This window comes from Myotis yumanensis, unplaced genomic scaffold, assembly GCF_028538775.1.
Source record: "Myotis yumanensis isolate MYYU_CA2020_CCGP unplaced genomic scaffold, mMyoYum1.0.hap1 SCAF_4, whole genome shotgun sequence".
Classification (NCBI taxonomy): Eukaryota; Metazoa; Chordata; class Mammalia; order Chiroptera; family Vespertilionidae; genus Myotis; species Myotis yumanensis.
In genome coordinates this window covers 79,207,910-79,235,303 of record NW_027223755.1, presented here as the reverse complement: position 1 = coordinate 79,235,303, position 27,394 = coordinate 79,207,910, and the positions used below count along the sequence as shown (strand labels likewise).

Genomic DNA, 27,394 nt, shown 5'->3' with positions numbered 1-27,394 from the left:
ATTGGGATTATGTATAACTATGTCATCCTTTAGAAGATATATTTAAGTCTTTAGGTAGAAATACCAGTATGTCCACAATTTACATAAAATAGTAAAAAAACAAATGAGCAAATATTAGTTGTTAAGTCTAGATAATTTGTATATAGTGGTTGTTCTAGCAGTGTCTCTATTTTTCTGAATTTTTGAAAATTTCAAATTTAAAAGAAAAAGGAGAGGGAGGGGGGAAGGAGGAAAGGTAGATCATCAGTACCAAATTATATAGAAGTTTGGAAAAGGGAGATTGAGAAAAGCTCATTGGCTATAGGGATTAGAAAGTCACTGGTGTGAGAAAAATGAGAATGGAAGCTAGGCAGCAAAATGGATTTAGGTGGATATAAAGATAAAGTTAGGAAATACTTTCTCAAGAAGAGTAGAATGAAAGAATGATTCAAGGGCTACATATAAGTGGAGAGAAGAAACGGTGGGGAGAAAGAGATTAAAGACAAAAAAGGGGGATACTTGATGAAGCAAGAGCATAGAGAAGTAAAAAGAAAAAGACACTAGTGTATTCTTATAATACAACGTGCCTAAGATTTGAGATAGAACTAATATATACAAGATTTAAGAGCATACTCACAGTGAAAGCTGAAAGAAAGAATGAGGGAAATAAAAAGGTTCCCTAATGATTTAGCACAGATGAAATCTTTGGCAGGGTTGGGAAAATGATCAATTGGTATAGTTAGACTGGTGAGTTCTACCACCTCATGGTGGGGAAGTCTCAGATACCAAGGGAGTGTGTGTGTATGTGGCAGGGGATCAGTGTCTAATCTCATGATGGATACAGCTGTTTAAAGGTTTAATCAGTGTTAAAGGTTCTGTTAGGGCTTATGTCCTCCAGTGGTCTTTTTTAAGTGCCAGGCTAGGCAACTTACTTATCTCATTTAATCTTCATTAAAAGGTAGAATTATACCCTTTTTAAAGAAAAGGAACTGAAACTTAGAGGTGTTACACAAGACCATGGAGCTAGTAACTAATTGGAACAGAATTTAAACTCAGGAGTTACTGAAAGGCCTGTACCCTTTCCATTCTTTAAAAACTTGGCTCCTCCATATCAGTGGTTGGCCTTAGTAATCTTGTGGTGACCTGTTTATTGTATACTTGACAAGAACTTAACTCCTTGCATGATATGTAGGCACAACACCCAAATACTTCTGATAATGAATGCAGACAAAGGAAACTGAGCAAAAGTGGAATTATAGAGAATTCTAAAATTTACTCTAAATTAGAAATGATAATAATTGAGCCCACATCCCAGAAACAAGATGAGCATGCAATGACCTCTGACAGGATGGGTCTATTAAACTATTTCCAGTCTCCATTATTCATGATCTGAAAGGGTGCTTGGGGACCTGTGCCTTCCAAGAGAAAAGCGCTTGGGGACTGATAAGGCGGGCTGTGGCAACAGTGAATGAAAGATGGAAGAGAGGGAAGGAAAAGGCAGGGAACACGTCTCACCTCTCTGCGTTTCTCTAACAGGCTCTCCAGCCGCTCAGATGCTCTCTGTGCTGGACCCTTATTTCGTTCAGCCTCATACTGACGCTGACTGTTGTCTCTGTGCAAACTCAGTTGGAGGGCTACTCTTACCAGAGAGGTCATTAGCTTCATGGCTTTGAGTCAGGAAAAACAAGATAAGGCAATCATTACTTAAGTCGGGGGAGAGAGGGTAGGTTAAAAAAAATAAGGGAATAAAAAGCAGTGAAAATGAAAAACTAGAGCAGTGTGGCCCTCAAAGCCCAAGACTATTCTAGAGTGGACTTTTCTTTCTCCCTAACCCTATTTGGCTTTTTAAAATACTCAGAATATTCCCAGTAGTGAGTTATGAGAAACATAGTAAAGCTGGAAATGGTCACTGTTCCACCCTTTTGTACAACTCCACTAGTGAGAAACTAAATTGGAATTGGGATAAAAGAAGCATGGCCTTGAAATAAAGAGCTAAGATGCAAGTACAAAAAAAGATCCAAGACTGGAGAACAGAAGAAAGTCCTAACAATCCACAGGAGAACATTTATAGAGTAAAATGAGTGCTCACCAGCTAGGGTACTAGTGTGACGAAAGGCGCGGACTTGGGAGTCTGACAGGCCAGTGAGCAGGGAGATGAGGTTATCCATTGGGAAGCCATCATAAAGCAGGCTATATTGGCACTGATAGACCAATGTTCTCACAAATTCACAGAAACTACCCTGGAACTTCTTCCAGGATGGACCTGGAGCTGTCAGAGGATAGTCTCCTGAGTCCTACAGAGAGTTTGAAAAGAATGGGAACTTTATTACCAAGTTTATGAAGCCATAGGGACGTTGGATGCCAAAACCCAACGTATAGTCAGGTCAGTGTAGCTTAGTGGTTGAGCAGCGACCCATGCACCAAGAGGTTCTAGTTCGATTCTCAGGGCACATGCCTGGGGTTGTGGGTTCGATCCCCAGTAGGGGGCCCACAGGAAGCAGCTGATCAATGTTTCTCTCTCATTGATATTTCTTTCATTTTTTTCCTTCTCATCAATATTTCTATCTCTCTTTAAAAATCATTAAAAGCATCTTTTTAAAAATCCAATGTATAGAAATATATTATCTCTGTTATACCTCATTTCCTGCTTTCTCAAATCTAGAGGCATATACAGATAATATCTATGGATCCCTTTGACCCCACAAGATTGAACTTCTAAAAGCTATCACATTTCCCAGAATCGAAAGAAGGGGATAATGAGTCTTGTGCTTTGAAATGAGTGGCATAATGATCTTGGCCTTCTCTTTCCACCTCATTAAACTGTTCTGTTAGGTGCCGGATGATCTCCGAGTTGGACATCTTCTTGAACATCTCAAGGGTCACAGTGCCTAAGGAATGGAAGAAATGAGGTATTTACAAGGAAAATAACTGAACACCATGACTATTTATATATACATCTGAAGATGCTCTAGGGAATATATTGAAAAGAACTTAGGTGGGTAATCAGAAGACCCAAATCTGCTATCATCTAACTGTATATCTGCTATAAGGCAACCATTCTAGAAAACCCAAAGGAATCAAGCAGTGGAAAACTGCAGTTATAAAAAATCCCCCCCCCCCCCCCAAAAAACCAGATTCTGGATTCTTATAATACAACATGCCTAAGACTACCTGCCACAATAAATTAGGTCAAGGCCTCTGGTGGCCCATAGCTTCAGTGAAGAAATATGCTCTGAAGTGGCTGAGAAATAGGAATAAGAAAATAAGCCCTAGCCAGTTTGGCTTTGGATAGAGCGTCAGCCTGAGGACTGAATGGTCCTAGGTTCGATCAGGTTAAGGGCATGTATTTTGTTTGCAAGCTCTTTCCCAACCCAGGCCCTGGTCGGGGCTCGTGCAGAAGGCAACCAATTGATGTGTCTCTCACATGGATGTTTCTCTCTCTCTCTGTCTTTCGCTCTCTCTTCCACTCTCCCTAAAAATCAATGGAAAAATATCCTCTGGCAAGGATTAACAAAAATAAATAAATAATATTTCATCTACAGAGAGGAAGACTAAAAGATATCTGATGGGACCATTTTAATTTGTGAATATTAGTATGATTAATTATTTTTCCACAAAAGGTCTTGTCTCCAAACCAATATAGTTCCCTACTGGATCTCTATTTACCAGTTAACAATATAGTTAAATAAGTGAAACTTTTCTTATGCTTTAACCTTCTTTCTTCATTTAGGAAATGCTTAATCCTACTCCTCTAAATGGAAGTTTCATAACACAGGAGCAGAAGACTAGAAACCAGAAAGGGGTAGGAGTTTCCTCACCTTTACAGCCACAAGATCGGATAAAAAAGTTAATGAGCTCCAGGAATCCTGAATCCTGGTTTTGCTTGTAGCTCTCCAGCCACTCATCCACCAAAGACTAGGAAAACAACATGGATGATTTATATTTTTGGCACTATGACAGACTATAAGTCCTGTGTGATCTTCCCAAGTGAAGCATCTAAATTTCTGATTGAATTTTTTAAAAGTCTTTTAAAATTTATTGCTGAATTGGAATGAAAGGTGAAATTCCATATGGCTAAAAATAAAGTGAAGGTAGCAATCCTTAGAGATAAGCAAACTGACTGTTGCCCTGGAGGTTTCTATTAAACCCTGAGAATCCTGACTTTCTGTCCAGGGGGCTACATGGAAATCAAAGCATAGGAGATTGAAACTAAGCACTTTCCAAGAAAAGTAGTTCAAAAAGGAGACTCCTGCATAAAGCTAAGTCCTGCAAAGAGTCACATCCTTATGAAAGCAAGAATGAGAAATAAACCTACAGGTCAGAAGAAGACAAGAAAACTAGCCAGCTATGACCTTAGTGTGAGGTGGAGAGAAAAAAATAACTGTCCCTTGAGAATTCATAACCATAAACCAGCTCTCAGATATAGATTTTCAGTCCATATTCATACTATCTATATTATCAGAATAATCTCAATCAGAGAATTTAATTAAAAGTGATTCTGGAGTGTCCCCAGTTAAATGCAGATTCCTCTCTTAAAAACCCAAATTTAGCCCTAACCGGTTTGGCTCAGTGGATAGAACGTCGGCCTGTGGACTCAAGGGTCCCAGGTTTGATTCTGGCCAAGGGCATGTACCTTGGTTGCGGCACATACCAAGTAGGGAGTGTGCAGGAGGCAGCTGATCGATGTTTCTCTCTCGTCAATGTTTCTCTCTATCCCTCTCACTTCTCTGTAAAAAATCAATAAAATCTATTTTTAAAAACAACAAAAAAACACACAACAACTTTAGCCCTAGCTGGTATGGCTCAGTGGAGAGAGCGTCAGCCTGCGTACTAAAAGGTTCCAGGTTCGATTTTGGTCAAGGGCACATGCCCAGGTTGCCGGCTCCATCCCAAGTAGGAGGTGTGCAGGAGGCAGCCGATCAATGATTCTCTCATCAGTGATGCTTCTCTCTCTCCCTCTCCTTTCCTCTCTGAAATCAATAAAAATATATTTTTAAAAAACACACCCAACTTTAACCCAGGCCTCTAAAGAATTCCAACATACAGAGCTCCACGGAAAATGAGTGGATCATAGTAAAACCTAGTAAAGAAACAAGGCACTGAAAGTAAGAACCAGCAGGAAAAACAGACAGAAGAATTATATTCACAGACTTTAGATATTGAAGTTATCAGATTATAAAATTATTATGCTTACTATGATTAAAGAAATAAAAGAAAAGCTTGAAAGTAGAAGCAAAGAACAATTAATTTTGAAAGGGACAAACAAAATTTGCTGGAGAAATATAATAAAATTTAAAACTTCAATTAATAAATTAAAAGCAAATTGGACATAGCAGAATAGAAGATGAGTAAACTGGATGATTAAGTAAAAGAAATTATCCAAATGCAACAGAAACAGTGAAGGAGCTATTAAGAGACATGGAGAATATAGTGAGAAGTTCTAATGGTATCTACTTGAATTCTAGAAGAAGATAATAGAATAAGGAAGAGGCAATATTTGAAAAGAATTTTCTGTAGTTGTTGAAAGACACCAGTCCTCAGAGCCTGGACACTAATGGATCTCAAACATGACAAAACATCCTATAAAACATCATAACACAAAAGCAAAAAAAAAAATCTTAAAAACTGTCACAACAAAAAGAGATCACTTACAAAGAATTTGCATTTAACACAAACAAAAACATTTACAAATTAGATATGCACAAATACATTAGCCTCTAGCCATATCTGGCTATTAAATCAAATAAAAATTTAAAAAATCCCTATCTATATGTGGCTAATGGATATTATAATGGAGAAAAGATAGAACATTTTCATCCTTACAAATTGTTGTAATAAGTCAGGGGTCCTCAAACTTTTTAAACAGGGGCAAGTTCACTGTCCCTCAGACCGTTGAAGGGCCAGACTATAGTTTAAAAAAAAACTATGAACAAATTCCTATGCACACTGCACATATCTTATTTTGAAGTAAAAAAACAAAATGAGAACAAATAGAATATTTGTATTTGCATGTGGCCCGCGGGCCGTAGTTTGAAGACCCCTGTAACAAGCAATGCCAACTTAGACTGATAGCTGACTTTCAATAGCAATAAGGGAAGTTAGAAGGCAGTGGAATAACATTTTTAATGTGCTAAGAGAAAAAATGTCATCTTAGAATTCTATACACATCAAAGAATCTTTGAAGAATAAAGACATTTTATACAACAAAGAAATGTTTGTTAAGAAACTAAAAGAAAGTTTAAGGGATAAACATTGGAAAACAAGAGAATGATTCTGTATGAAAAATTTGAGATTTTAGAAGGAATGATGAACAAAGAAAATGATAAAAATGTAGGTAAATATAAACAAATATTGTATAAAATAGAAATGTCTCATTTCCTGGGAGAGGAAGAATAGATACAACTAAAACACTGTACACTAGCATGTAAATTGAAAGGGGCAATTGGAATTAAAATGTGCTTAAGTATTTGTAGAAGATGTAAATACAAAAACAAGCAAGGAAAGGGGAAAAAAGAGAGGAAAGGCAGGATAAAGTGAAAGTACATAAAATGGTAGAAATAAATTCAAATATATCAGTAGGGACAATAAATAAAAATGAATTAAACCCTCTTGTGAAAGGAGAGATTGACAGAATGGATTAAATCCAGATATATGCTGTATGCAGAAGACAATTCCAAACATACATAGAAGGTAAAGAGGTAGAAAAAACACTAGGCAAATATTTAAAAAATAAATAAATAAATAAAGCTAGCCCTAGTTGGTTTGGCTCAGTGGATAGAGCATCGGCCTGCAGACTGAAAGGTCCTGGGTTCGATTCCAGTCAAGGGCACATGCCTGGGTTGCGGGCTCAGTCCCTAGTAGGGGGTATGCAAGAAGCAGCTGATCAATGATTCTTTTTCATCCTTGATGTTTCTATCTCTCTCTCCCACTCTCCCTTCCTCTGAAATCAATAAAAATATATTTTAAAATAAATAAAATAAAGCTAATGTAAACATTTTAATACAAAACAATTTTTTGTCTTAATGTTTATAGATAAAGGAATGTCAATATCTATATATATATAAAACCCTAATATGCAAATAGACTGAACAGCAGAACAACCAAACAACCGCTATGACGTGTACTGACCACCAGGAGGCGCATGCAGAACATGGTGGGCATCAGTTGCGGAGGGATGGTGGAACAGGTGAGTGGGGCCAGCGCCCAGTGCCGGTCCTGATCACTCGGTGCCATCAGCAGTTGTGAGCAGCAACTGCCAGCACTGAGGGGCAATTGGGATAGTAGCCGCAGCTCGCACCTGCTGCCAGCACCGGCCCTGCTTGCACCTACTGCTGGCACCAGCCCCAATAGCTCCGCGCCGTCAACAGGTACAAGCGGGGCCAGCATCGTCAGTGCGTGGGAATGGCACTGGGAGCGTGGGCGTGGCGGGAGGGGCCAGGCTGGGGCACGGAGGATGGGCTGAGACCTGCTCTTTGCCCACCACAGCCTCATGGCCCACAGTTCCTTTCAAGGTGCACAAATTCATGCACTGGGCCCCTAGTAATACAATAAAAGGTTTGATTTACCAGAAAACAAAGCCTCAAAATATTTAAGGCAAACATGGGTATGAATGCAAAGAGTGTAATTGAAAAAGTCACCTTTTTACAATTATCTCTGTAATTGATATATCAAACAGACAAAAAAAAAAAAAACCCCCAAAAAAACAATCCTCAAAACCCCCTTAAAATCACGGTGGAAATATCAAAACAGTATCACATTTAACACTTTATTCTCACCTAAGAGAACACTCGACCCAACAACTGGAGAACACACATCCTTCAAGCACATGTAAAATAGTTTCTGGAAAAGGACTAAATGCTGTCATAAAGCTAGTCTTCAAGTTTCAAAGACCTTATTTTCTAACTATAATGCAATAGCATTAGAAATAAATAACAGGGAGAAACCAAGATGGCGGCATAGGTAAACACCGGAGTTTGCTGCCTCGAACAACCACTTCAAAAATACAACTAAAAGACGGAACGGACATCATCCAGAACCACAGGAAGACTGGCTGAGTGGAAGTTCTACAACTAGGAGGAAAGAGAAAAGCATACCGAGGCTCAGAGGAGGCGCAGTGCTGAAGTAAAATACTAAGGTTCGGAGTGCATGCGGAGAGGGCTGGTGGCTGAGGGCGTGGTTGTCGTTTTCAATCAGGAGGGAGTCTCAGGCTCTGAGCTCCAGTTCCGGGCGAGTCTCTAGGGACCCAGACTCATACGGGAGAAGCGGGACTGTCTGGCATCGCTCAGAACCCTATGGTAGCTTTCTCTCCGTGGGGCTTGCAGCGATTACTGGGACACTGAGAAGCAGAGCCTCTGAGGGCAAGACTGAGAGCAGCCATAATTGCTAACCCCACCCTGTTGATCCTGTGGGACCCGCCCCGCCCAAGCCCTGCAGGGAGACTTTTGCTGGATAGCCTCAGGCAAAGGCTAGATTAGCACCTCCCTAGAGATCCAGGAGCCAGGAAGACCAGAGGTCAGAGTGGGACCATCCAGTTTGCAGCTCCGTGGCACCATAAAAGACACACTCAGGGGGCAGACTCAGTGAGCACCAAAGCCACATCGAAGCAAGTCTAGCCCCAGAGGGGTGTCTCCAGCACAGAAGCTCTCCCACTGCAGACACAGCTGATTCTCACAGCCAATTGGCCTGGAGGTCAATTCCTCACAGTGATAACTACAACAATCAAGGCTTAACTACAACAAGACTGTGCACAAAGCCCACAAGGAGGTGCACCAAGAGTGTCTACCTCAGGTAATTGGGACACTTAGTACAGAAAGGCACTCTATCGACACAGCGAAGCATAAAAAATGCCGAGACAAAGAAACAGGACACAAACGACAGAATTGGAGGAAAGCAAACTGTTGGATATAGAGTTCAAATCACACTTTTAAGGTCTTTAAAGAACTGTCTAGAAGCCGCCGATAAATTTAATAAGGCCCTTGAAAAGACTGGTGAGACTGCCGATAAATGTAGTGAGATCTTCAAGAAGACTGGTGAGACCGCCAATAAATGTAGTGAGATCCTCAAGAAATCTAATGAGACCCTCGATGTTGTGATAAAGGACCAACTAGAAATTAAGCATACACTGACTGAAATAAAGAACATTATACAGACTCCCAACAACAGACCAGGGGATCGCAAGAATCAAGTCAAAGATTTGAAATGCAAAGAAGCAAAAAACACCCAACTGGAAAAGCAAAATGAAAAAAGAATCCAAAAATACGAAGATAGTGTAAGGAGCCTCTGGGAAAGCTTCAAGCATACCAACATCCGAATTATAGGGGTGCCAGAAGATGAGAGAGAGCAAGATATTGAAAACCTATTTGAAGAAATAATGACAGAAAACTTCCCCTACCTGGTGAAAGGAATAGACTTACAAGTCCAGGAAGCGCAGAGAACCCCAAACAAAAGGAACCCAAAGAGGACCACACCAAGACACATCATAATTAAAATGCCAAGAGCAAAAGACAAAGAATCCTAAAAGCAGCAAGAGAAAGAAAATCCGTTACCTACAAGGGAGTACCCATACGACTGTCAGCTGATTTCTCAAGAGTAACTTTGCAGGCCAGAAGGGAGTGGCAAGAAATATTCAAAGTGATGAATACCAAGAACCTACAACCAAGACTACTTTATCCAGCAAAGCTATCATTCAGAAGTGAAGGCCAGATAAAGAGCTTCACAGATAAGGAAAAGCTAAAGGAGTTCATCACCGCCAAACCAGCATTATATGAAATGCTGAAAGGTATCCTTTAAGAAGAGGAAGAAGAAGAAAAAGGTAAAGATACAAATTATGAACAACAAATATGCATCTATCAACAAATGAATCTAAGAATCAAGTGAATAAATAACCTGATGTACAGAATGAACTGGTGACTATAATGAATCAGGGACATAGAAAGGGAATGGACTGACTATTCTTGGGGGAAAAGGGTTTTGGGAGATGCGGGAAGTGACTGGACAAAAATCATGCACCTATGGATGAACTCAGTGGGTGGGGAGTGAGGGTGGAGGGTGGGGTGGGAGCTGGAAGGAGGGGAGTTATGGGGGGAAAAAAGAGGAACAAATGTAATAATCTGAACAATAAAGATTTAAAAAAAATAGAAAAGTGCAATGCTTGAAAATGTTAAGCTTCTAAAAACTAAAAATCTACATTACATATTAACATGGGTGAATCTCAAACAATTAAAATAATTAAGTCACAGAAGACTATATAAAGAATGATTCATTTGTTTAAATTACAGAACATTTACTGGTGATAAAACTATAATGTAAAGACAAGGAAATGATTAATAGAAAATTCACTGTAGTGGTTATCTCTGGGTGGTGAGGGGACTGTGAGGGTAGGGTAGAAGATAAATAAGGGTCTCTACAGAACTATTAATATTTCATTTCTTGAGCTAGGGCTGGAATTCTGGGTGATCATTTAAAATTTTTTACATACTTAAAAAATGTTTAATATACTTTCAGATGATAACAGAATTATAATCAGCTATAAAAAAAATGTGAGGAGGAGCTCTAACCAGTTTGGCTCAGTGGATAGAGGGTCGGCCTGCAGACTGAAAGGTCCCAAGTTCCATTCCGGTCAAGGGCATGTACCTTGGTTGCAGGCACATCTCCAGTAGGGAGTGTGCAGGAGGCAGCTGATCGATGTTGCTTTCACATTGATGTTTCTCTCTATCCCTCTCCCTTCCTCTCTGTAAAAAATCATAAAATATATTTTTAAAAAAATGTGAGGAGGGGAGAAAGGAATTAGGTATAACTGTCAGTGAAACTAAAAAGTGATAAGGGTGAACAAGTTGCCACCCATATCCAAGCTCTCTTTCTAGATTATCCAATGCCTCTCCCTGCTTCACTGCTCTGTGATAGTTAGGAAAGGAACAATCTCTCTCATCTAAGGTCTCCCTTATTTCACTTCATGATCTCATCTGTCTTTCCTGATACAGATTATGTTCACTAAAATGTCCACATTAAATCAAGTTTGTAGACACTTGTCCTTATCTTTTCACCCTACAAAGGGTGTGATGGTATCAAGAAACAGAGTGAGACACTGTTTTACCTGCATGTCACTTTTGGCACCTTTCACAGCATCAAAGAGATCACTGGCTGGTGGCTCTGATTCTTTCTGGCTATGACCACGTATCATTCGAGACCCCTTCTTAGGATGTTTTGCCACCTAATAAGTATAAAGAAATAAGGAATATTTTTTAAAAGTGACGTTAACACGTGGTTTCATCATCACATAGGTAGGCTTAAGCTGCCAATTATACAGCAGAGTTTGAGTTACTGCTTAGATCTGAAATAATTTTTATATTGTGAAATTTTTCTCTTAAAAAGCCCCTTAGCCCTATTCTTATTCCTCTGAATCCTAATAACCCTTCTCTTTTATTCTTTTCTCTTCAAAAGTTGCCTTCTTCCTACTCTGTCTCTTAAAGCTCTTTTTTTTAATGTTTTTATTTACTTCAGAGAGAGGACGGGAGAGGGAGAGAGAGATAAAAACATCAATGATGAGAGAGAATCACTGATCAGCTTGCCTCCTGAACACCCCCTACTGTGAAACAAGCCTGAAACCTGGGCATGTGCCCTGACCGGGAATCGAACTGTGAACTCCTGGTTCTTGGGTCCATGGTCTACCTCTGAACCACACTGGCCAGGCTCTTAAAACTCTTTAACAAGTCTTGTCCTTTCATCAAACATATCTCCTGAGCCTCTTCGAGATTTTCTTTAGCTGCTTCCCAGACCAGGTTTGAAAACAAAAAGTTGACTGACTCACAGGGGTTGTTTTGAGTGGTCGTTTTGCTGCTCTCTTCTTCATATTGCGTCTCATGCTGTCTTCAAAGTCACTGCCTTCATCAGCTGACAAAGAATCACTATCCCTATGAGGGAATGTGGTTCTCCTTAAATACAACACCCTAGTTCCTCCACAGGAAAGGGTAAATAAATTATAATTTCTTTTTATTTCTAACTGTACCCCCTTCTCCATGAGAAAAATATATTCAGATTTTCTTCAGGAAGACATGAGCTTACTGTTAGCCAGTAAGGACAAATTCTTAAAGGAAAACTCACTTGAATAAAGCAATGGAGATGAAGAATGAGGACCTAAAACCCTTTACTAATAGTCTCTAAATCTATACCAGTATATATAAAAGCCTCAGCGACTGTTACGACCAGTCGTTATGACGCACACTGACAATGCAGGAGCCAACCTCCCTCGGCTGGCAAACCCCGCCCCCGCCATCCCACCCACCAGGTGGCAGGAGGCCCCCAGGCTCCGATCGGGACTGGGCCAGACAGCCCCGATAGGCCGGCCAGGCCTAGGGACCCCACCTGCACACCCCCTACGTGGAATTTTTATCCCATGCGCACGAATTTTGTGCACCAGGCCTCTAGTAAGAAAATAAAGTGATATTTACTTAAGCAGGCAGAGGGGTCACTGCTGTGTGGAGACAAGTGAGCATGGCTTGGGAAGTCATAGATTACTCATACATAAACAGGAGATTAACATGGGCCTGAAGTTAAATTCCACCCCTTGAAACAAATTCACATCTTACTGATTCCCATTAAGTTTATAACATAGATATAACCTGGTTCTCAATAGTAGTACTGTCAGAAACAGAAATGATTTGGAGGAAGTCAACTGAAATAACCAGGGAATAAATAGGATTGTTTTTTTCTGGAAAGATTAAAAAAATAACCTTCACAAGAAAAGCTCAAAAGTGGTAACAAGGAAGGATAGATGGACCTGTATATAAAATCCCCAAATAAAAGCACTGAAGGGCACCAACTGCAAAGTGGTAGTTGCCTAGTACATGTCAGGCAACAAATAAAGAACTCGCGTCTCCCCTTCCCCTACGTCCCGCTTCCACCAGAGGCTGTCCACGCGGAATATACAAACGTGTTCGAGGAAGGTTTGCCGAGCTGGGTGACAGAGTCAGAGCAGCATGTGTTACTCCTGATGCCTGCAACACGTAGGGCAGATAAAAACAGCCAGCAGCGCTGGGCCGGGGCCCTGCTGTGAACCACAGAGCACCTTCTACTATCGCGTTGGTAACACGACAGAGGGGAGAGCTGCCGACGTGCAGGCGAAAGCCAGACAAGGCAACAATTTTTTGCGCCAACTCCACTCACCCCTCTGAAGTCTGGTCCGAGTCCCCGTCATCCCAGGGCACATTGACATACAAACTGGACGCAGACAGGCTCCTCTGTCCACCTCCCATGGCTCGCTGCAGTGGGGAGGACATGCTGCCTGAGGAGGAGGAGCTATGGCGCCGGGAGGAGACAGGGCGAAGGGTAGGCATGGTGGTCCCGCTGGAGGAGGAGAGAGAGAAAATGGCTCCGACCCTCCCAGCTGCCCCTTTTCTTTCCAAGGGAACCGCTCAGAACTGCGGGGGGTGGCGGTGGGGGGCGCGGCACACACACAATAGACAGGCTTGACCTAAGGCGCCAGGGCATTGAAGATAGACAGACGCAGGCCGGGGGCTGGAGCCGCTGTCCAAGGGCAGAGCAAGGCACGCGCCCAGCAGCTTAAAGCGGACCCCACTCCCGATTTGGAAGCGCAAACTGCCTGGTGCAAGTGAACCAGCAAACACGCAACAAACAAACACAAAAAAAATCGAAAAGCACCCGGATGTTCATTTCTAGGAAGTTAGTACTACTTGATTCCACACGGAATGGAATGGGACATTTTTAACGAATGGGGGGGGGAGGGGGCGGGGAGAGGGGGGAGGCGCCATTAGAATAGGGCCAGAAATGCCGAAGGCATAAAGGAAAGTTCGCGTTCTCTACTTTCCCAGATGATGGTACTTCTGACCCTCCCTGGGGTAAGTTTCTTTGGGCTGAGGAACCTTCTAAACGCTCACGAGACTATCAGCCTTTCAGGTACTGGAAATGGGAGAGGCCACTAAGGCATGGAGGAGGAAGGGGACAGGAGGCGGGCGGGGAGTGCGGGTGGGGCGGGGGAGGACGGCGAGGTAGGGGGCATATTCTCAGGCCAAAGAGGAACCTCACTGCCTGGGCCGTACGGCGACTTCTGGCTGAGGGGGGCTGAGGAGAAGTCACCGCCTGGGGTCCGTCCCTCTGACTGCTGGAATCACCCCACCTGCGACACAGGGGCCCGCCGCTTCCCTTCCGGCGGCGGAAGAATCCAGAAAAACGCGGGAAGGCGCGAGGTGCGTTGTGCGCAGGCGCGAGCCCAACGGTAATTGTCGCGAGGCTTGGCCGTGTGCGAGCTCGTGCTCACCACGTTCCTGTCACGCCGCTCTGGCGTCCTCGAGCGGCCACCAGCTCTCCCACGTGCTGCCTAGTCACGTGGGCTTAGGCGCTCCAGCGGCCCAATTCAACCGTGCTCCACCCCGGCCCCAGCCCCTCTGCTTCCACTATCGCCCCCCCCCCCACGTCCCCCCCTACCCACACACTCACACACACGTACGCGCACACACACACACACACACACACACACGCACGCACACGCACCCGCCACACACACCATCGGCCGGGCTTTGCAGTACACCAGTAGTAGCCTCTTCATTCTGGCTTATCAACTACCATAGGCTGGGGGTCTCCCCTGGCCCCGCCTTTCGAAGCAGATAGTCACGCCCCCGAGAAAGACCACGCCCCCAACCAACCTTCGTAGTTCAGCCTAATCCCGCCCCTCTGCCGAGCTCCCCCAACTGCATTGGCTTAGTTTCTCCCTTGGTCCCGCCCCTGAGGCCGGCTCCTTACCATCATTGGTAAGGCCCCGCCTTGGGCCCCTCCCGCTGTCCGACTCGCCTCTCCCATTGTCTCGGTTGATGCCCGATTCAGCAATCCTCCTCGGTGTTCAGTTTCCCGAGGTCGCGCTCTTTCTCTGGCCGGCGGGACGGTCCTGTAGCGGAGAACCGGCTTCCCGAGTTCTGGCAGCTCCTCTTCCCTCCGTAGGACCCCCTGTGCTGTTCCAGGGTCGCAGCAGCTATGTCCGCACTGCCAACTCTTCTGCTGCTGCTGCTGCTGCCTCTGTCTCCCGGTCCTGGTCCTGGACCCGGGAGCGAGGCAAAGGTCATCCGGAGTTGCACGGAGACCCGGCAAATTCTGGGGGCCCGGGGATATAGCTTAAGCCTACTCCCTCCCGCCCTGATCTCAGGTGAGGAGAATAGAGGAAGACTAGAGAATTGGGGGCGAGGGAGGGGTCGGGGGTGGGTCCTCCCGGTCTCACAATAACTCTTCCCTTTCAGAGTGACCTTTGTAATCTTTTTATCCCATAGTAATAACGCCTCTCCTCCTGAAGTTCCTTACCAGGAGCACAATAGCCCTCCTGTTCACATAGTAGCTCTTTTACGCCACCCCCACCCCAAATCCCTTTCTAGTAAGTAGCACCCATCTCTCTGGTTCTTTCTTTACAGCCCAATTGGTTCTCCTCGCTGTTTCTAAGAGCACTTCTATAATACTTTCTTGTTTACCAAGTAACCCCACCCCTCCAAACCCCATTCTTCCTAAAGAAGCTGTCCTGTAAGTCCTTAGAGGCCTGGGGTGTGCCATGCTGGGGACGGTGGCCTGAGGGCCCTCTGATCACTAATTTTGCCCGTTACTGTTTGATCCCATGCCCAATGGCAGTGGACTGGGGAAGGGTGAGGGGACAATAGAGTGGGAATAGGGTCAAGTAGGAATGTGTGTACAGACAATAGAAAAGAACCCAGACAGGTGAAAGAGAAGGAGGGATGGCCCCCAGAGATAGGCAGGAAAAGGAAGGAATTTTACCACATCACTTCCCACCATCCCTTGTGTCTCCTCTGTCCAGGTGAGCACCTCCGGATCTGTCCCCAAGAATACACTTGCTGTTCCAGTGAAATAGAGGAGAGGCTGACCTGGGACACTGAGGCTACTTTCCGAGGCCTGGTGGAGGAGAGCGGCTCCTTCCTGGTTCACACATTGGCTTCCCGGCATAGAACATTTGATGGTGAGGACTTGGGGCCCCCAAACCTGGCCACACAGCTCCTCGCTGTGCTCATGATCCCAGCAAGTATCCTGTCCTCACTTCCTACTCCATCCCTAAGGCACCCCTGCCCTGTCTTAGCCCCCGCAACCCCACCCCAGGCTCTCTCCAGGGCCCTGCCCCACCCCATTCTCAATCTGCCCAAGTCTGAGAGTTGCCCAGTTTCTAACTCACTTGTCTTTTCTCTCCCCACTTTCTTCTTGCCTTTGCTCTTTCACTTTTTCATCCTTCTCTGGCCTCATCCCACCTCACTCCACTTTCTTTGCATTTGCCACAGAGGTTTTTCGGGAGATGCTCTCATCAGCTGAGCACTCCCTGGCCCTGCTCTTCCACCGCTCCTATGGCCGCCTATATTCCCAGCATACCCCCTTATTCAGCGGCCTGTTCTCTCGGCTGCGGGACTACTATGAGAAGTCTGGTGAGGGGTTAGATGACGCCTTGGTGGATTTCTGGACGCAGGTCCTGGAGAGAATGTTCCCCCTGCTGCACCCACAGTACATCTTCTCCCCTGAATACCTGTTCTGCCTCACTCGCCTTGCCTCCTCTGCTGATGACTCTCTGAAGCCTTTCGGGGACTCACCCCGTCGCCTCCGCCTGCAGGTGAGGGGTCTCAAGGCCTGAGTTTCAGCCATCTCTGACCTAGTGACCTCTAAACTGTGCATTCACTTCCAACTGAATGACCGCCCCTTCATGCTCCCGTCACCCCTGACCCGGTGATCCCCACATCCTGCATGTCAGCCATCTCTGACCTTGTGATCACTATCTAGAGCCCCAGTGACCCAGTGCTCCTTGATTTCCTTTAATTGGATGTCTCCCACTCTCATCCTGTGCTGAAGTTTCACACACATCCCTGACCCACTCACCTACTCTTGCCTCCCAGCCACCTTTCTGCCAACTCTTTCCTCATTCTAATATCTTGACTTCCTCTGGTTCAACTAAATGTGAATTAGGCACTTGGTATTTGAGAAGGATTTTCATTTTATAGTATCTCATTTAATTGCCATTGTAACTCTGGGAGGTAGATGGTAGTATTGCTGTTTTACAGATGAGAAAACTGAACCTCCCAGAAGTTAAGGTCTCACAGCCAGTAAATGGTAGAGCTGTGTCTCACACCCAGGTCTTCTGGCTGTAAGTTCAGTGTTTGTCCTGATGCACAGTCCCATTATCTCCAAGCCCCGTAAAACAATCCCTCCCATCTCTTTCCAAGCCCAGCTCACCTTGACTATAATTCCTTTGAGCCTCTTGTACTTGCCTTACTGCACCACCTGATAATCCTAACCACCCCAAGATAACTCTACAAACCTACCCCCACTGCTCATACCGGTGGTATAGTCTCTTGGCCCCGATCTTGACTGACAAGACGACCCTATGGTTTTTCTCACCTTCTTTCTTCTCTCCCAGATAACCCGGGCCATGGTGGCTGCCCGGGCCTTTATCCAGGGCTTGGAGACTGGAAGAGATGTGGTCAGCGAAGCACTTAAGGTTAGAGGGTGCTCCAGTGTGGGTGGGGCTCAGGGAGGGAAAAGGAGATGCCCCGTGAGGAAGGGTCAGATGCCAGCTGGCAGGAGAGACGTGGAGCTTTCCCACGTTAGCCTTGAGGCCCTGGAACCCCAGGGTGAACCAGGAAGGAGGTGGGCCAGAGGGAAGTCTCCCTGGTGTCATGATTCATAATCTGCTCTCACCTGACCCTCTCCTGCCCTCTGATGACTCATATTCCTGTCAGCCTCTGGGGTTCTGCTCATCTCCATAACATTCTGCGATGGGAGTACTGCTCCCCCCAGTTTCCTCCAGATGCTCTTCTTTTCCTGCTACTGAAGGCCAGATTCCTGACTTGGCCTTCAAGGCTCTCTTTCTACCACCCATTCTCTCCCTGACCTCCAGACTTACTTCTTCCATCCTCAGTTTCATCCTTCCCCACTCTTGCCCTTAAACCTTTTCTCAGACCCCACTGTTCCATCCTTCCCAAAAAGCAGTATCTACAACCTGGCCCCGAGGAACGTCCCTCCACAGTTTTTTGGGGTCTCACCTGCTGCTACATGGGGTCACCAACCCTAGCCATTCACAGCGGTTCTCCATATGGGGCATGGGAAGGTAGGGTGGGGTGTTTGGTTTCTCCATGCGCAGCACTGAGTGTGGCTGAGGGCAGCCTCGGTGTCTGTGGATCACATAGCCCGGCTCTTTGCCCCCAGGTCCCCATGTCCGAAGGCTGTAGGCGGGCTGTAATGCGTCTGACTGGCTGCCCCTTTTGTCGCGGGGTCCCCCTGCTGCCGCCTTGCCGAGGCTTCTGCCTCAACGTGGCCCATGGCTGCCTCAGCAGCCGGGGACTGGACCCTGACTGGGGGGCCTATCTGGGTGAGGACTCAGGAAAGCCTGAGAAGCTGGTCCCTGTAAGGGTGAGTGGGATGGACTGGGAGGGGTTTTTCAGCCATATTGAGGGGGGTCACTGAGCGGGGAGGGAGTGGCAGAGATCTTGAGCCTCCCCATCTAACACTTTGCTGTCCCCGTCAGGATTTGTGGGAACTTCCTAGTTTAATGAGTACCTCCCTGCTGTTCCCCCCCTCCCCGTTTCACCCTTGGCTTTCTCCCCCTCCTTCAAGATGGTCTCCTGTTCCTGGCTGAGAAGATCCAGGGCCCCTTTTCCTTTGAGCTGGCAGCTCAGGCCATTGGGGTGAAGATCTCAGAAGGTTTGATGTACCTGCAGGAAAACAGTGTAGGGGTGTCCACCCAGGTACAGGAGCCTCGAGGAGCGTGGGAGTGTCCGCCTGGGGGCTGGGAGTGGTGGTATGGGTGCCAGCTCTAGTACAGGAGAGAGAAGGATGGAGGCAATGGCCTGGGATTGTGAGACAGTGTTGGGTGTCAGAGAGACACTGTAGGTGGAAACAGGGCTATCAGGGGAGATTTAGGTGTTGGAATGGAGATTCAGTGCCAGTTTCATCCTGTGGGGCATCCCTGTGCCACAGGTGTTTCAGGAATGTGGGGTCCCCCCAAAGGCGATGGCCCGGGCCCACCGAGCCCTGGCACCCATGGAAGAAGCGGGCCGGCTCTGGACCGCGGCAGCAGGGGCGGAGGAGGAGCAGCCCACGACAGCTGCGGGCAACAGCCTGCCCCGGATGGTGAGTTGGGGGATGTGGGGCGTGTGGGTGTGGGGTGGGTGGGTGGGCACGCGCTGCAGCTCCACCTGCTCTCCCTGCACGCCCAGGTGTGGGAGCTCCGCGAGCGGCTGGACCGGGCCCGGGGCTTCTGGGCCGGGCTGCCCCTGGCGGTGTGCGGGGACCCCCGCATGGCCTTGGACATCACCCAGGAAGCGGCGCCCTGCTGGACCGGAACCGGGCGGGGCCGGTGAGAGCGGTTTGGTGGGCGGGCCAAAGCCCAAATCCGGGGGCGGGGGCGGACCCACAGGGCCGGCGGGAGCCTTTAGGGCTGCTCTGCTCGCAGGTACTTGTTGCCGGTAGTCGGAGGCCCCCTGACCCAGCAGCTCAACAATCCAGAGCTGGATGCGGAAACCTCAAACCCCGACCTCCGGACTCGGATGCAGCGGCTGCAACTCCGGTCAGCTACAGTGAGGATGAGGGCAGCCGCCCAGGGACGCGACCTAGATCTGGAGGACTGGGGTGAGACCTGATACCCCGGGGATGGGAGGTGGGTGGGGAGGAGGGCGCTGATGGGCTCCCTCCTCTGGCTGCTTGGGATTGGACCTTGGACCCGCCCACTGCTTTCTGAGTCCCTCCCCTCCCATCTTGTTATCATTCATTCACGCATTCATTTTACAATCACGTATGGAACCCTGACCTCAAAGGTTAGGAATAGAAGACCAGTATGAGAGAAGGTCTCTGTCTGTGAGTTCACATTCCAGCTGAGGAGTCTCCAAAACATTCTTACAGAACAGTGGGCAAAGGACTGTGGGAGATTGGGGAGGGTAGGCACCCTCCCAATGTGCCCCCCCTCGCCTCCCCCCCCCGCCCCCCCCCCCCCCCCCCCCCGTGGGGAAGCAGGGTTGAGTGGCTTCCCAAAGTAGAATTTGCCAGAGAAGCAAGACAAGAAGACCTTCTCTCATACTGGTCTTCTATTCTATTAATTTTCTCTTTTCCCATCTGCCTGTCTCTCTTTTCTCTCTCATTGTCTTTTTTTCTGTCTCCCATTGCCTTTCCTCATTCTCATGTCTACCTGATCTCTCTATCCTTGCCTTACTGTCATTGTCTTTCCCCCTCCTCCTATCTATCTACCTATATCTCTCTCCTCCCTCTTTGTGTCTGTTTCATACTGCCCCTTTTACCCATCCCTGTCTGTCTCTGATCCCCCCCCCCCCCCCCCCCCCCCCCCCCCGGCAGATGAGGATGCCAGTGGCTCTGGAGAAGGACAGCACTATGCAGATGACTGGATGGCCGGGGCAGCAGCTGTGGGCCCCCCAGCCCGGCCTCCTCGTCCTCCTGGCCGCAAAGGAGGTTTCATCGTCCGCCAAAACCAGGGCAGGAGCAGGACTGGGGGGACATCTGTTGGTTTTCACACCCAACCCATTCTCATTCTCTTCCTCTCAGCCCTGGCCCTGCTTGGACCTCGATAACAGGGGAAGGGTGCCCTGGCATCAGAGGGGTTCATGGCCCTTTCTCTCCTCCCCACTCAGCTGGATCTGGGGAGGAGTTGAAGGGGGCTGCAGAGAGGGTTGAGAAGGGACTTTTTGGGTGAATGGCTAGGGCCCCAAATCCAGGAGATTCCCATTGGGATTGGGTGGGTGTTCACATATTTATTTTTTCGTTTGGTATCCGGGTGGGGAGGCTGGGGGTATTTATTTAGGCTGTGGTCTCTCCAACTGAGCTCTGGTTTGGGCTCTGGTGGTCAGCCCCAAGGAGGAGAAAGGGAAGATTTTTAAAGTGATGGTTGGGGGGTAGGGTTTGAAGGAAGTTGGAAGTGGGGATTGGTGGGTTCACCCGGTCTCTGAAATGGACAAAGCTGGGTGCTGATAGGGTGCAGGGCAGGGAACTTGGGTCTGTGTATCAGGATCCCTGGTCCTTGGTTCTATGTGTGTTTTTTCAGTACCAATTTCTTAAACTAAAACGCAAAAAAAAAAAAAAAAATTCATGACCTCTGCCATCCACATCCTTCACAAGTTTTGCATTTTACAAATAAACAACTAATTTATTGGACCCTGAGTGTGACTTTCTGTGACTTCAGCCGCCCTCCCCGTGCCCTGGCTCCTTGCAGAGGCGCCAGAGCCTCTAACGGCTCTGCTGCTTGCCTCTCTTGGATCCCATCCCCTGACAGTGAATTTGGGCAAGTGGTTCACCCTCTGGACCTGAGAACCTTCCTTTGTAAGATGGGGAGAGATGTGAGGACCAGATAGGACCTGTGTGAGGAAGCACCTTGTTACGGGCAAAATTCTTAGAACACGAAGCATCATTAATATTACCACACTGCTGCCCCCTGCCTTCAGAACGGGGCTCCTGTTCTCTGCCCACGTCAGCCTCTGGCTGCCTTGTCACAAGTTCTTGCCAATGTCTGCTTTCAACTCTTGTCTGTTACTTTTTCCTTTCTGTCTCCTGAATGAGTATTTTGTTCTGCAGAAAGCAGAGAAAGAAAAGGTATAAATGATTCCTAAGTGTGAAAGGAGGGCAGAAATTGTGTCTTCCAAGGGCAGGCTATGTGCCCTGACCCAAAAAAAAAAAAAAAAAAAAAAAAAAGATGCAGGGAGGGAGAGACCCAGAGACTTGATCAAAGCTGAAGCAGCTGCCAGGACTGGCCAGACAAAGGGAGGGAGAGGGGAGGAGCCTGGGCGCTGAGAAAGTTTATGGGGAAAGTTTAGCAGAGTGAGGAACCGGGCGGTGGCTGGGGAAGGCCAGATCCTGATTACCCTGCTGCTCCGCAGGAGGCTTGGTGAGTGGGCAAGTGACATCGAGGCTGCAGCCAGTGGAAGGACTCTAGAATTTATGGGAGGAGTCTTGGGGGAGGGGGGTTATCACCAAAGCTGGAGGAGACAGAGGGCTGGAATTGAGGATAATAGGAGGAGACAGGGATGGGTGGAAGGAATAGAAGGAATCTGGACACAGAAACCTAGTGCAAGGCTAGATCCTGGGGGCTCTGTTGCGGGAAGGATGCCAGAGGGGGCAGGTCTTTAAGTAGCAAATACGGGTTTCTCTGTCTGGAGTTACTCCTGCCTGTCCTGGAAGGGGCTGTCCGGGCTTGTTGGAAGGGCTGTGGCCCGTGGTTGTGGGTTGTAATCTGAAGGGGTGGGTCAGACTCCCAGCTGATTAGGGAACTGGGGCCTGGGAAGCAATTCCAAACTGAATGCTCGTCTATCAGTATCTTTATCTCTTTCTCCAGCCCCACCCACTCAGTCTCCTCTGGGTGCACCGATGAAAAGTGGGAATGGGGTTGGGGTGGGTGGGTTGTGGGGAGGGGGCTGTCTGGGGGTCTGGGTTTTGTAAATAACCCCACATCTCCCCCAGCCCCTCCCACACTGGGGTGGGCCCTGTGCTGAGAGGGAAAAAAGATGTTTGAATTTAAACCAGATGACTGACCCTTACTCATTACAAAGTCACTCCTGTGGCCTCACCTCTCTGGGTTCATCTGCCTGACCCACATTCCCTCCTTATGGCTTTCCCTCTCAGCCTCCAAATGGGACTCTTCATCCCAACAGAAGCTCAGGAGGGAGCCAGGGCCTGGCAACGTCCACCTCACTGTCCTGAACAGATTGGTCTGATCTTTCTTGCAGGGTTTCTCTTTTTCCCTCCTTTCCTTCCAAATTCTGGAGGCTTGGGGAGAAACTATAGGCGGTTGGAGAAGCTGGAGGCAGATGGCAGAGGAGCAGTTGTGGGGCCATCTAGATCTGGGTGTAGAGAGCACACACCCTCACCAACACCCGCCTCTGAATTAGTCCTCGCTGTAACAGCAGGAGGGAAGGCTCTACCCTCTCCTTAGACTCCCTCCTTCCCCTCATTTCCCTTCTAGACGCTGACAGAGGCAAAAATCTGCTAACTCAGGGGGCAGACTCAACCAGGGCTGCAAACAGGCCTGGGGAATGACCCCCAATCTCGAATCTGCACCTTCTGTGGCTGCACAGCTGTCTCTGCCTCTTTGCCTGGCCCTCGCCCTGTCGCCCTTCCCTGTGCCACATGGGCCCTCTGTCTCCTACCAGGACCATGCGCCTCTGGGGGCCTCGGAGCCTGGGGGTGGCTTTGGGAGTCTTCATGACCATCGGATTTGCCCTCCAGCTCTGGGGTGGGCCCTTCCAAAGAAGGTGAGTTTCATCTTGTCCCAATGCCTGATAGATGCCCCCCCGATCCCCCCACCCCCCCACCCCCGCCACTTGCTCCTCCCAATCCTATCTGGGGCTGTGACTCCTGGGAACTTGGAGGAGGCTCTGCACCCTCTGTCCTGGCTCCACGAGATGCCCATCCACCTGCTGGTGAGGGACAGGATACTTTCCCTGCCGTCTCTCCCCAGGTTACCTGGGCTGCAGCTCCGACAGCCCTGGGCCCCATCCCCAGGACCGGCTGCTCCAACCTGTCCTCCCCGGCAGCGACTAGTATTCCTGAAGACGCATAAATCTGGGAGCAGCTCTGTGCTAAGCCTGCTTCACCGCTACGGGGACCAACGTGGGCTGCGCTTCGCCCTCCCTGCCCGCTACCAGTTTGGCTACCCAAGGCTTTTCCAGGCCTCTTGGGTCAAAGGCTACCACCCTCAGGGTGGAGGCACCCAGCCCCCCTTCCATATCCTCTGTCATCACATGAGGTTCAACCTGAAAGAGGTGAGAGGTGTTGAGGGTGTGGGTGGGACTGGAGAGAGATGGGATCAGGCCTGTGGCCAAGACCATCAGTGGAGAAGGCCCTAGGCATGGGGGGCCCCCAGGAGTCACCTCACCCAAAAGGTGGCCAGGGGGCCACAAAGGTGAAGTTTCCTGTTCTCCCCTCAACTGTCCCTTCCCCAGTAGTTTCTGAGAGCTGAAGTCCTGCCCCCTCCCATCTGGTGCATACTCCAGTCTCCTTCCTTGACCAATTATCTAGCTGGTGTCAGCACTCTGCCAAGTCTGAATCCCACCCCCAAACTCTCCCTCCAGGTGCCCCTTTCCCTTCTTAGCCCCTTCCATCGATACCACCAGGACCTCTGCTTAGCCACTGCCCTCTGACCTATCTTCCTCTCACTCCCCTCACCATGTCTGCCAGATTTCGAGAATCGGGTATATATCAAGCCATAGCCCAGCCCTGACACCCTCAGCCTCAGTTCTAAAGGGGGAGATAGGTACATGGACTCACGTGTTCATCTGAACACACAGAAATCTGAGAGTTCTTGGAGGAAGAAAGTCAATGTGCAAGTGAAAACGTAAGGGAAGGGACTAACTTTTGTTGAATGCTTCCTGAATTCTGGGTACTAATCTTACCATCACCTTGCCAGGAAGACATTATGAGTGCCTCCATTATACAGAAGAGGAGGTCGAGACTCTGAGAAGCTAAGTGACTGATCTCTTAGCCAGATTTGAACCCAGGCCCATCTGCTCCAAAGTCAAAGTGCCTTCTGTGGCATATACATATTTGTATTTGGAACTGTGAGAAGAATATTCATCAAAAAGAGGTGGGGATTTCTGGAGAGGCAGGTATTAAAGGAAAGGGTGGACATTATTTTGTAGTAAGAACACTAGACATTCTTAGAGGGAGCAAAATATCAGCAAAGACGTGGTGGTGTGGATGTGTGTGTAAGGTGTGTGTGTGTGTGTGTGTGTGTGTGTGTAGGTGGTAGAACCTCGGTGGGGGTTGCAGACCCTCTGCTGATTAAATAGGAGCTGGAGAAAGCAGCTGAGGAACATGAGTGTGATCAAATGGGCAAGGAGGGCCCATTACTGGGAGTGAGACAATGACAATGACCTTTGAGGCAGGTTTTTCCAAAGGTTAGGATGAGGATCTTCATTGTCGCCATCATACATCTGAATACTTATCGTGTTCCATGAATTTCCACATTCTTCAAGGTAAGTGTTAACCCAGATTTATAGATGGCGGAAGTTCAATAAACTGCCCAAAGTTACATAACTGGTAAATGGCTGAATTGGGATTTTATTCTAGGTCCACCTGATGCCACAGATTATTCTCTGCACTGTTCTCTTCTTCCTTCAAAGAGACACAGTTCACTGGCTCTGCCCTGCAGACTTGATCATAATAGCAGATTGGAGGACATCATGTCAGAGAGTCAGGTTCAATGACAGTCACATTCAGAGGCAGAAACCCTTCAGGGAGCCCGGGAGCTGGTTTCTAATGTGCACCTGCCTGGCTCAACCTGATTCCCACCTTCCTGCTTGCTGAGAAGTGAAATCCAATGTTCCAGGCCTCAGGGTAACTCCCTACAAGGTGACCATGGCTCCCCAGTGTCTAGTCCAGAAGTGTCTGTTGCTCTCCAAGATGCCCAGGAGCCCCAGAAGTGCCCTGTCCTTCAGCCATCCTGGGCTTGTCTGCTCACCTGACACCTATACCTGAGACAGCATTATGGTTGCCCCTCTCGTCCCTCTTTGCTGCCAGTGATCCCCACCCCCACTGAAGAGGCCTGAGCCCAGTTTCTTTTTTGGAGCAGGGTAGACTCTTAATAGTTTTTTTGATGGAGAAGTGAACACAAAGTTTGCTTCTTAGAGATCTTACTGACCAAGGCAGACAGTAATGCCAAAGAAAATACATGTTCTCCAGGAGCTTCCCACGTTCCAGGTTCCTTCGTATTCTTTAATCCATGTAACTTCCATAATGAGCTCGGAAGGAAGATAGAAGTATCCCCATTTTGTAGATGAGCAAATTGAGTCTCAGAGACATTAGGAACTTGCCCAAGATCTGTCAGCTAGTGAAAAAAGTTGGGGGGTTCCTATTAGAGCTGTCAGGAGGCTGGGAGATCTTCGGGCATTGGGCTTACACTTCTTTTCTTCCTGGCCCACTTCTTTCTCCCCATGACTGTTTTCTCTCCTCTGCAGGTACTTCAGGTCATGCCTTCTGACAGCTTCTTCTTTTCCATTGTCCGAGACCCAGCGGCTCTGGCCCGCTCTGCCTTCTCCTACTATAAATCCACCTCATCAGCCTTCCGCAAGGCACCTTCCTTGGCTGCCTTCCTAGCTAATCCTCGAGCCTTCTACCGACCTGGGGCCCGTGGAGACCATTATGCGCGCAACTTGCTATGGTTTGACTTTGGCCTCCCATTCCCCCCAGAGATGAGGACCAAGAGAGGATATCCTCATCTCCCCAGAGACCCCAACCCCCCAGAGCTGCACGTCCTGCCTTCGGGCGCTGGCTCTCGAGCCCACACCCCGGATCCCAATGCTCTCTTCCATCCTGCTCCCACCACTGCTGATGGTCACAGCCAGACGTCCAGCCCCGCTGCTTTAGATTTGGGGTCTTCATCCTTCGTCCAGTGGAGTCTGGCCTGGTTGGACTCTGTCTTTGACTTGGTCTTGGTGGCCGAGTACTTTGACGAGTCATTGGTTCTGCTGGCAGATGCCCTGTGCTGGGGTCTAGATGATGTGGTGGGCTTCATGCACAATGCCCAGGCTGGAAGTGAACAGGGCGGACATGCTGTCAGCAATGGTGGACTGACCACTGAGGACAGGCAACTAACTGCACGGGCTCGAGTCTGGAACAATCTGGACTGGGCTCTTTATGTTCACTTCAACCGCAGCCTGTGGACACGAATAAAACAATACGGCCAGGGTCGGCTGGAGAGTGCAGTGGCAGAGCTCAGGGCTCGCCGAGAGGCCCTGGCGAAACATTGTCTGCTGGGGGGTGAGGCTTTAGACCCCAAATACATCACTGACCGACGGTTCCGCCCTTTCCAGTTTGGGTCAGGTAAGGTTTTGGGCTACGCACTCCGGAGTGGACTGAGCCTCCAAGACCAGGAGGAGTGTGAGCGCCTGGCTACCCCAGAGCTACAGTACAAGGACAAGCTAGATGCCAAGCAGTTCCCTCCGAAAGTCTCTCTGCCCTTCAAGACTTCAAAGCTACTCACCCCCTAGGCGTTAGACCACGGAGTCTTAGGTTAAACAGCAGCTGAGCTACAGGACATGTGTGACCAGTGTGGGACAGCCGATGACATTTCTGCTTCCCTGAGAAAGCAAGTCTGCTCCCTGCAGGACGATGGGAACCTGGCAGGGACGTGGGCCCAGAGTCCTCCAGGCCGTGCCAAGGACTCCAGCTGTTCAGCTCCCAGAGGCACTCCTCCACCCCCTCTGCCCCTTCCCCTGTCCAGCCCCCTGGCAGGTCCACGCAGCACTCACAGGCTCCCTGGAGGAGCAGGCCATGCGTTCAGCCAGAGGACGTTTGGGACACGGTGGACTGGAATAATCCGTCCATGTCTCTCTGAAATGTTTGTTACTGAGCTACGCCCATTTCACTATGAAATGTTTGTTGAATGAATAAATACTTTGAAACTTGGACTTGCTTTATGTAGAGCAGAAAGGGAAGG

The 27,394-nt window shown here is 48.1% G+C and overlaps 3 protein-coding genes across 3 annotated transcripts in view; 2 read left to right on the top strand and 1 right to left on the bottom strand.

The window, feature by feature from the left end:
* Positions 1–13,268, bottom strand: part of STAG3 (STAG3 cohesin complex component) — a 28,143-nt gene extending 14,875 nt beyond the window's left edge. Inside the window, exons 1-7 of the mRNA XM_070411504.1 lie at positions 13,141–13,268; positions 11,786–11,888; positions 11,072–11,188; positions 3,798–3,894; positions 2,791–2,867; positions 2,069–2,273; positions 1,495–1,646 (exon numbers count right to left, since the gene is read on the bottom strand). Coding sequence (XP_070267605.1) covers positions 1,495–1,646; positions 2,069–2,273; positions 2,791–2,867; positions 3,798–3,894; positions 11,072–11,188; positions 11,786–11,888; positions 13,141–13,253 — 864 coding nt within the window. The 5' untranslated portion in view covers positions 13,254–13,268. The remainder of the gene's footprint in view (positions 1–1,494; positions 1,647–2,068; positions 2,274–2,790; positions 2,868–3,797; positions 3,895–11,071; positions 11,189–11,785; positions 11,889–13,140) is intronic.
* A 1,693-nt stretch (positions 13,269–14,961) lies between these two features.
* Positions 14,962–21,060, top strand: GPC2 (glypican 2). The gene is made up of 10 exons (XM_070411503.1): positions 14,962–15,130; positions 15,785–15,943; positions 16,257–16,579; positions 17,381–17,461; positions 18,169–18,331; positions 18,577–18,707; positions 18,940–19,092; positions 19,179–19,318; positions 19,415–19,590; positions 20,308–21,060. Exons 1-10 carry the CDS (start codon positions 14,962–14,964, stop codon positions 20,538–20,540), a joined length of 1,728 nt encoding a protein of 575 aa, XP_070267604.1. The 3' UTR covers positions 20,541–21,060.
* A 699-nt stretch (positions 21,061–21,759) lies between these two features.
* On the top strand, positions 21,760–27,335 carry GAL3ST4 (galactose-3-O-sulfotransferase 4). The gene is made up of 4 exons (XM_070411502.1): positions 21,760–21,847; positions 22,922–23,210; positions 23,417–23,720; positions 25,914–27,335. The coding sequence occupies exons 2-4, from the start codon at positions 23,086–23,088 to the stop codon at positions 26,943–26,945; spliced, it is 1,461 nt and encodes a 486-aa protein (XP_070267603.1). The 5' UTR covers positions 21,760–21,847; positions 22,922–23,085; the 3' UTR covers positions 26,946–27,335.
* Positions 27,336–27,394: the final 59 nt, after the last annotated feature.

Coding starts and splice junctions, on each gene's coding strand:
- GPC2 (XM_070411503.1), top strand. CDS start 14,962: ATGTCCGCACTGCCAACTCTTCTGCTGCTGCTGCTGCTGCCTCTGTCT. Junction 18,332..18,576: donor TGACTGGGGGGCCTATCTGG/GTGAGGACTCAG, acceptor CCCTCCTTCAAG/ATGGTCTCCTGTTCCTGGCT. Junction 19,319..19,414: donor ACCGGAACCGGGCGGGGCCG/GTGAGAGCGGTT, acceptor CTCTGCTCGCAG/GTACTTGTTGCCGGTAGTCG.
- GAL3ST4 (XM_070411502.1), top strand. CDS start 23,086: ATGGGCCCTCTGTCTCCTACCAGGACCATGCGCCTCTGGGGGCCTCGG. Junction 23,211..23,416: donor GGTGGGCCCTTCCAAAGAAG/GTGAGTTTCATC, acceptor GTCTCTCCCCAG/GTTACCTGGGCTGCAGCTCC. Junction 23,721..25,913: donor TGAGGTTCAACCTGAAAGAG/GTGAGAGGTGTT, acceptor TCTCCTCTGCAG/GTACTTCAGGTCATGCCTTC.